The sequence below is a fragment of the Anoplophora glabripennis genome, unplaced genomic scaffold (genome assembly GCF_000390285.2).
Source record: "Anoplophora glabripennis isolate ALB-LARVAE unplaced genomic scaffold, Agla_2.0 scaffold27, whole genome shotgun sequence".
In the NCBI taxonomy this organism is placed as follows: Eukaryota; Metazoa; Arthropoda; class Insecta; order Coleoptera; family Cerambycidae; genus Anoplophora; species Anoplophora glabripennis.
The window spans coordinates 1709051-1718726 of record NW_019416292.1 but is presented as its reverse complement, the minus strand read 5'-3'; the positions used below and the strand labels follow the sequence as shown (position 1 = coordinate 1718726).

Sequence of the window (9676 nt, the reverse complement as noted above, 5' to 3'; positions counted from 1 at the left end):
ACCCCCCCCCTATCTCAGAAAATATTGCTCAAACAAAAAAATGATTAGGACAAAAGTTGCAGGGTTTTGAGTGAGCAATCCAACAGTGACCTTGAAGGTCATTTAGAGGTCAACCCGAAAGTTTTAAATGGAACCGTATATTTTTGACTCCGAAAATGGAAAAAATGGAATTTTTACCTTCGGATATGACATTGACCATGACCTTCAAGGTCGCTTACAGGCCAAGTCGATTTTTAATAAATGACTCGATATTCTTGGCTGCGGAAAATGCGTGAGCGTAAAATTCAAAAATGACCTATACCATGTCTTTGACCATGACCTAAAGGTAACTGTAACGTCAAGCATAAAGCAAAGAACTTAAGTTTAATCATGCTCCTACGAAAAAAATTTAAAGGCAAAAAAGTATACGGTTCCATTAAAAATATTCAACTTGACCTCTAAATGACCTTGAAGGTCATGGTCAAGGTCATATCCGAATGTAAAAATTTCCATTTTTTTCCATTTCCAGGGTAAAAAATATACGGTTCCATTTAAAATTTTCAGGTTGACCTCTAAAAGACCCTGAAGGTCAAGGTCATGGTCAAGGTCACCGTTGGATTGCTCACTCAAAATCCTGCAACTTTTGTCCTAATCATTTATTTGTTTGAGCAGTATTTTCTGGTTCTAAACTTTTTGAACACCTGGTATGTAAGTTTTTGAGGATGGTAAAAAAACAAAAATATTGTTAAGTTTTCGAGTTGAGATGTTTCTCAGTGAAATTTTAACACTTTTTTTTTATTGAGTTTTTTGCAGTGTCTGCGTATTACGACGTAAATTATAAATTTACCTCAAAAAGATACTGATAGTAAAATGCAACATGTTCTGACAATATCACAATTGACTGTATCAAAGTTAACCCTCTTCTTATTTTTAAATATCGTTCCTTTATCAAGTACATTCCGTGAAAGCAAATTTAATCTCATTGTCAGAGTTTTTGTTCAAATTTTATTTAAATGAAAAATTATTATTAAGACGACTTCTTAAGAAATTCATAGTTTGACAGGGCGTAAAAAACAATATTTAGGAATAGAAATGGGTTCATTTTGGCAGTCAATTGTGTTTTTGTAGAAAACGATTGCAATTTTAACAAGAGTATAGCGTTTGTGTAAAATTGAATTTTACAATATGAGAGAACACAAATCAGAAAACAACCTCAAAAACTCATGTCTGTGCATTGAATTCGAGTCAGGGGTCCAAATTTCTCGATTGGCTCTGGTTTTCAAATATCCTAACCTAAAAGTGCCAAATCGAGATTTTTTTGACATATTTGAGGTTATGTTACATGGGAAGGTAATTTTTTTGCTCATGATCAGCGACCCCAAAAACATGTAAGATCCCTACTTCCAGGTGCCGATGAATTTAGGTTTGTGGTGATGTGTCACTTGTCAGTATATATATTTAAAAATCGAGAAATAAGTCAAACTACTAAATTTCAACATGCGATTTCTCAAAACGAAAAATGATACCGTGATAAATCCAAGTGCGTTTTAAAGAGTATAGTACTTTAATAGGCCCCATCCACGATCAAACAATTTACACAATAGAGGGCGTCTTGCAAACATTTTGATCATGTATGTCTTGATTGGAGCCGTTTCGCAACAGTTTGAGTAAATTCGAGCTTGTTTGAAGGTGTTGTACAAAGTAACAAACGAATAGTGTCATACAACTATAGTAGGATCATATTCGATGCAAAGTAATAAGTCATTGCCTGTCAAGGGATCCAGTGCCATACGCTTTTAAGGGTTTTAGAAATCGAATAATTTCTTTATACATTATGAAGGGACGAAGGGATCAGTTCACGTCTGGCACCCTTCTTCCTACATTCAATTTCATTTTAAATTTGAAATGGTTCATCTTACGCCTTCTAAAAATGAGGACGCGATTTTCCTTTGATAAAAGACCGACAACTTTTTGCTCTACTTTGCATCGAATACGATCCTACTATAGAGTTGTTCAAGCGGTTTTAAAAAATAAATAAAATGGCTTTATGTACGATTGGAAATAAAGAATTTTGGAGAGAATTTATACAGATGTATCGCGATTTACCCGAACTATGGAAAATCAAGTGAATTTTATAAAAATCAAAATTTAAAAAGTGTAGGCTTCTGTAGACATTTTTATGAACAAAATTAATTTACCAAAATTAACGATACCAGTCAAGTGCGAAAAAACTGCTTAAAAATATAAAATATTGCCTATTTTCAATAAATTTGCACAAACTGTGGTATGGTGTATATAATCATCAAGTTGTACATTATGTTGCACCTGTCAGACCCCACTAATGGCTTTAGCACAAAAATTTACCTTCCCATGCAACATAACCTCAAACATGTCAAAAAACCGCAAATTTGACACATTTAGGTTAGGATATCTCAAAAAACAGAGCAAATTGAGAAATTTGGACCAAGGATCGAATTCAGCACACCAAAATCCTTCATTCTGGTTTCAGGGTTAGAGGAGCGGCCAAATTTTATCGGCCTGTGTAATTATAGCATCCTCAGAAAACATAATCCTCTGCCACCCCAATACATTAAAATTATGGCTTGATAAAACTCAACCCTGTCAAGTTTTTCAGAACAGTTGTCCATGGAAATTTTAATGTAACAGTTTGTTGAACACTTTTGGCCTCTTAGGTATTTTTTTGGGTGTGAAAACAGATCCGACAGGACTATGTCTGGTGAATAAGGCGGATATGGCAGTAAATCAAAGCTTAATTCAATGGATTTTTGCCACAACTGTAACACAGTTCGGACAGTTCATTTCTAGGACACTTTCCAGTAATTTTTTGCTTCAACTCGTCCAAAACACATTTCGGAAACATTTGAGATACTCCAATAAGTGTCGTTAAAATGAAATCGTGTGCAGTTGTTAGTGACCTGATAAGGTAGTTGTAAAAGACTGAATCAACACACACATTGAGAATGCGCATATATATCCATAATTCCAAGATAAAACGAAAATTTTTATTTAAAAAAATTTTTTTGCAGCTTCATAAAAAAAAGAACATTTTTTTTTTTAATTTTCTACCAGCATCCCAATTTATAACACCTTTTTTTTAAAACACCCTATATAAGAGATAACAAACTGATAAAAACAAAAATACGTTTAATAATGAATCGATTTTGCCTTCTTTAATTTAATTAAAATTAATTTGCAAGAATATCAAAAAAAAAGTATGAACATTCTAAGAAAGTTAACGTTTTTCTGGATCACTTATGCTACCACCTTAAAAAGACCGCAAGAAACAACCGAGACTTACCTCATGTTGATGAGATACTGTGCCAAGGCCACGGCATCGGGATTCCCGGAGATGGTGATCGTGCGATCCGACGATCCGCTCTCGCGGTCGTCACAGTTCGATATGCGTATCATGGCCCCCGAGATCTGCCTGATCTCGGCGATCTTGGTGCCCCCCTTGCCGATGATGCAGCCGATCAGTTCATTCGGTACGGTCATTTCATGTGTCTGCTGGTTTGTGTTCTGTTGGTTCCTGGAGTTGGAGGTTCTGAGTTGCGAACCGGCCAAGGCGGCCAGGGCTAAAAACGCAATTTTTGTAAGTACCTCAGGGAATTAGTCGAGTGGCCGACTTACCTGCCGGATTTAAACCCCCCGCACTCGATGGTGCCAGCCCTCCCAGTCCGAGGGCGGCCAGTCCGGCTAAGGGGTTTTTACCCAAACTGGCGACCTGAAACAAAAAACCAACAAACACAAATTACACAATATGTATGACAACGGATCCCTTCCTACTATGTACTTGCGTAAGTACTACACTACCTTCCCATTTTTAAATTCTTAAAATTTTAAAACCTTTAAATAAAATCAATATATACAATTCATAAAATTTTAATGCATATACTTTTATGGTCCTTCGAACAGGATTTTTTTGTTAGCTAAATATTGAACAGAATTAAATACATAAATCATTTTATTTACCTGCAATTTGGCATTTAATGGTTTATGATATTGAAAATAAAACGTTTCTATGAAATGATAAAACAGGAACTAAAGTAACAGCTTTGACCAAGGTTACCAGCAAATTTTTTAACAATCGTTTTTTATCGGTTAACGTAATTGCTATAATTAAATGCTTTTATAGTATAGTACATAAATAGTGAGTATCTCGTAAAATTCTCCTGAAACGATGGTTTAAGTTCAAGTTATGGGCCCAGCGAATCGACTGAAAAATGGGCTTCCGACGGAACGATTTAAATCAATCGTAAGGTGTCCCTCCAGAGCCATGCAAAGTGTGCAAACTTTTAAACTAAACGGAAGTCCAACAGATCCCAAACTGGTGAGAAAGTAACGATAAAGCTGAGCTGCAATATTATGTTCAATGCATCAACATGTTGTTAGCGGAAGCACTATCTCAGTAAACAGTAAATCAAATACGAAGAGTAACAAACGAAATCAAGAAATATACTTCTCAATACTTATGTACACTTAGTTGTAAAATAAAAGCAGCTAAAAGAGCCTAAAAAAATTCCTTTAAGATACAATACGCATGCAGAGTACATGATAAATGAAGTTAATTCAAGTGTAGTGTAATATTTAGGCAGTACAGAACTTCCAAAGTATCAGACATAAGCAATTTCCACACCTATCTAATAATCCTTCTCTAACTACCGCTACACATTTACAAAGTTTTAAACACCAAAATAACGAGACAACACGTCTTTATGTAGCGCTTCTAAATTTCTCGAGTAATCACAAATACTGTTTGGTCTATAACTGATAGCAGCCGAAAATTATTTAATTTGAAAAAATTGCAGAAATTTTTTATACGAAACGTAGAAAAAAGGTATTTATGTTATTTTCTCAGTTTTTAGTTTATTTTTTTGTAGAATAAATAAAACCAACGTATTTACTTAAATCTTATCGGAAAAGTTAATTTTTTTTGCAATACTGAGCACAATGCAACCAGTCAAAAATAAAGGAACTTATTTCTCGGTCAAATTTAAGAATATTTTTTTATTTAATTCGCCCTAGAGAGCTTTGTTTTTGGGACTCGGGGTGTTGAAGTGTATAAATACATGAATTGTAGGCAACCTACAGTGCACGTGAAGGGAGATAGTGCGGGTCAACGATGACGAAGTAAATGGCTTCAGTTGTTCCACATTTGAAGTTAGTACATCTAACTGTGAATTTGAATGTTTTTCATCGCTGGAAGTCATCAACAAACTACCATTTTTGTGTAATTTATTTATCATTATTGAGTATGACGGAATTTGAAAAAATAAACTATTGATACGTTATTTCTAAAGGCCAAAGGAAGCTTCTGTATAAATATGACTCCCACTCAAAGTTGTCCCTTGTATATCTCAAATATCTCATGGACAACGCAGATATTAAAAGGAATTATTGTATCTACTATAAAGGGAGAATCCTCATATATTTGAAACTATACTAAATAAAACAAGTAATTAATAAGTTTTTTTTTTATGCAAAATTAGCAGCAAAAAAGTCAAAACTACAACAAATATTCATAATTCAATAGAAAAACTGTTCAGAATCGTCAATTTCACTTATTACATAATTTTCTTGACACATGACTTGGCAACTTGCAATTTGTTGCTGTGCACACGTAATAATTCATTTTTTGTGCAACTTAACAGCTTTTTGCTTTTTAAATAGTGCAAACTTTATGCTAGTCTTTAATTTACTGAAATTAATTTTTCAATTGTTTCGGGTTTTGTGTTTTGTTTATTATAAATTTAGGTTACAATACTACATAATTTAATTTTTGCGTTACTATTTTTTAAACTAGAATCTATCAGAATTAGAGTTGTTTTTTTTATTATGTATTAGAATTAGTGTACGGCATCAAACAAGATTTGAGGTCTTATTCCAAATAATGCTCTTGACACGTGACTTGGCAACTTGCCATTTGTTGGCATGCATATGTAAATAATTACCTTCCATATAGATAGTGGTTGTCAAAATATATATGTGGATAAATTGATTTTAAAAAAGACAATATCTTGGGAAATATTTGTAATTTTGAAAAATGATCTTCAATATGTATTTCATTTGTCTAGTACAGATTTAGATATAATTTTTTTTATTTAAATTCAACACTGTATCTCCAAGGATGAATGTATACAGGGTGTAACTTTGAGTGGGGGTCATATTTATAGACAGGTTTCCTTTGACCTTTAGTAACACGTATAAATAGTTTATTTTTTCAAATTCCGTTTGGAATTTAATAACGATGGAAAACATTAAAATTAACAGTAAGATGTACTGTCTTCAAAATGCGGAACAACTGACTCCCTTCGCTTTGTCTCAGTTGACCCACACTATCTCCCTCTATGTGCACTGTAGATTGCCAACAACCTGTTATAAGTTACACTGTGTATAAGACATTCTTAAATTTGGACAAAAATCACTCCTCGATTTTTAAAAAATAACGTTACAGTCCGTATAACATGAAAACCATCAAAATATTAAATAAAAAAACAAATCATTAGTGAATTACAAAATCTGGTGCTAAAAGAAACACAGAGACATCTAACAAGCTCAAAAGCATGCTGGTGAGGATGCAAAACAAAGAAAAAACTGGAAACGACATTTAAAAAATTAAAAAGGGTAGTTTCGACTCAACTATGAGTCCTGTCGGGGTACAATCCGGGTCTGGGGTCCAGAGGTGGGGGAAGTAGCTTTGGCCTTAAAAATCTCGTCAAATTTGCTACAACCGTCACTTTAAACTTTTATCTTACAACAATCGACTTTTTTCAAATCATATTTAATTTAAGGACCGTTTCGGATGAAAGTTGACGAGACCGGCGGGACCGTCGGTACTTCTACTGATAAACGATAGAGGGGGGAGCACCAATACGATCAACTTACATCTGGCAAGAGATGCGCGGGCGGTAGGGCAGCCTGCAAGTGTCCGTTCTTGAGCGGCTCAAACGACATGAGCTGTGCTGGGGCGGCTGCCGGGGCCACAGCAGCCAGCGGGTGGCCGAGGGGCAAAGGGGGGGCAAATAGGGGGGACATTACTGAGCTACTTACGTCTGTGTGGGCAGGAACGGCGTAGTTGCCTTGGATGGTATAGGCCTGTCCGCCGGCCAGGATGACGGGGCCACCCACTTGGGGTTTGGGGCGGTAGGGGATGGTTGCTCCTTTGGGAGGGGACTGCAACCAACAAAAACAAAAGGAACTCTGTCAAGCATAGTTTCTCGCTAAATATCAACACAAAATATTCCGCATTTGTTAAGACAATTTTTAGTAAAAAAAAAAAAAAAAAATTCAGTGAAAACCTCATTTCAGTATCTATTATGGGATACAGAATATTTTTCATTTTCGGCTGTTTTTTGTTACATACTTTTTGTATTTCTGCCAATTTGTAATTTTGTAAGGAATTTTATTCAGTTTTTCATTTACAATTTTCTGTTTTTCAGTTACAAAATAAACATACTTTTTTAAACAGCACTATATCGTTTTAATTTATGGTGAAGCAAGACAATATTTATGTTAGCTCGTAGAAACTGGAATAATAATAATAATAATGATAATAATGGCGGCAAAAGCAGCTGAATTTGCAGATATAAAATAGGTGTTAAAAAATTTTATTTATTTCTTTCCCTGGGTAAGAAATTCTTTCAATTTTTTGTTCGTTCATTTTTTATTACACTTTGCTGCAGTCGCCGACTGCATGCTTTGCCTTATGCAGGGTCAGATTTTACGGGGTGTCCCATTTCCAGTGTCGTGCAGAGGTGTATTTTAAAATCATTTTTTGAACTGCTCTTTTTGATTTTTTTTTACAAAATTGTATGCGTAAAAGTCCCCTGTACATTCAAAAAAATTTTGTTTTGAATAAGTTCTGAATCACCCTGTATAGTATCATATTTGAAAAAAAAACATGTTTGCTTGTAACCGAAAAACTATAAGTTATAGAATATTGTACACCATTAAATTTTATGCAAAAAACTGGATAGGAAATAAAATTTTTCAAAAATTTTTTGCATAAATATCATGTACAATACATTATTTGAGCAGAAATTTCATAGATTACAAAAATCAAAAAACAGTGTACCATTCAAAAAAAAATTTTTGGTGTGTAACTGAACAACTGTAGGTTACAGAAATGTGTCATTATACCATGGAATTTTTTCGCAAAAAAACAACAAAAAACTTTGGTTTTACAATTATTTACACATCATGAAAAATGATTAAAAATGGAAAACAAACAAGATGTCAAGATGCGATTTTCAACATCATTTTCTCTCAAAAATTGATTTCGTGACATTTAACTACTTTTTTTTCTATCATCATGGAAAATATGTATACAGTGTCCCAAAAATGTCAAAATTAGCTCACCCTGTACATATATAACTGCTAATACCAGGCATATCTATTTATAAATATAAATTTTTTCAATGTGTTATGATCAAAAATGTATTTCATGAAAACTATAAATAATATTCGATTGTTAAAAATAATTAATACAATTGTTTTAATTTTCAATTATTAATAAACACAATATACTGTGAATATTTCTTCAAACATGTATAGTTGTTTAATTTTCAGTCGAGTAGAACTATAAAAAAAGAAATAAGGTCTAGGCCAAACATAAGCAGGTAAATGAACTAGTTTTTTTTCTGCAATGAATCGTTTGATAATTATGACATGAAATGAGGTTGTGTTAAAACAGTGTAACAAATATTTACATTTCAAAGTTTATTATATTAACTTTGCGCACTTCATAAATTATTATAAAATGTTTAACGTTTTAAATAAAAAATGTTCTAGATTCTTATCAAATGAAGTTATTACATTAAATATTTAGATATCCTAATGAGATCGTCCCTGAAATTATTTCTTTAGCACAGCGAGATATTTGGTATCTGTACTTTTACATTATATTGATTTAGTTGGTTATTAAGATAAAAAGTAAAAATATCCTCTCAATCACATTTTTAAAATCTTCAAGGATCAACAAGGAAGATTATTGAAGTGTCGGTCACCGATAGAAGACAAAAAAAATACGATTCTGCCAATAATCTTTTTAAAGGGGTAAAATGCACCCCTAAAGTTTACCCCCAAAAACAGATCTATTTACTAGCCGAAAAGCGAACAATTTGCACCCACCTCGAGCATGACATTACAGATGTGGTAAATGCACTGCGTGATCGCCTCCCCGGTACCAGATATGGTGACGGCCCGCTCCGTCGAGTTGGGCAGCATCTCGGACGCCACCTGTATCGAGGCGCCGGTCACCTCCCTGATCTCCTTGATCTTGGAGCCAGCCTTGCCGATGAGGGAGCCGCACTGACTGGCGGGCACGACGAGACGCAGCGTGATGGGAGGCCTGGGCACCCCGCTACTTCCGCTGTTTATATCCTGGAACTGGGAACACCACTGAGGATTCCCATCGCACAAAAACACGACATTAAGAAGTGCACAGGTACACACTAAGACAACTACTACGCTAGTTAGCTACTACTCGGACGGGAGGGAAATTCTACTGACATACATTCAATGCTATGGTAAAAGGGTAGAATCGTTCAAATTTTTAAACCATACCCGGTGGAGAAGAGTATGGAATAAATTCAATATTTCCAATGCGTTTTATGGAATTTCTCCAGAGATGTCTGTATAATTTTCAACCAGATTCTTTACAACAAAATTTTCTGAA

At 34.3% G+C, this 9676-nt stretch overlaps 1 protein-coding gene across 5 annotated transcripts in view; it reads right to left on the bottom strand.

Annotated features, from left to right (window-relative positions):
• The window catches only part of LOC108910125 (poly(rC)-binding protein 3), a 228360-nt gene that overhangs the window by 17385 nt on the left and 201299 nt on the right, over positions 1-9676 (bottom strand). For 3 of the 5 annotated variants that reach the window (XM_018714652.1, XM_018714674.1, XM_018714642.1), the window contains exons 5-8: positions 9130-9399; positions 6886-7173; positions 3631-3724; positions 3299-3575 (exon numbers count right to left, since the gene is read on the bottom strand). In XM_018714652.1, coding sequence (XP_018570168.1) covers positions 3299-3575; positions 3631-3724; positions 6886-7173; positions 9130-9399 — 929 coding nt within the window. The remainder of the gene's footprint in view (positions 1-3298; positions 3576-3630; positions 3725-6885; positions 7174-9129; positions 9400-9676) is intronic. The other 2 variants (XM_018714661.1, XM_018714668.1) reach the window with 2 other exon arrangements.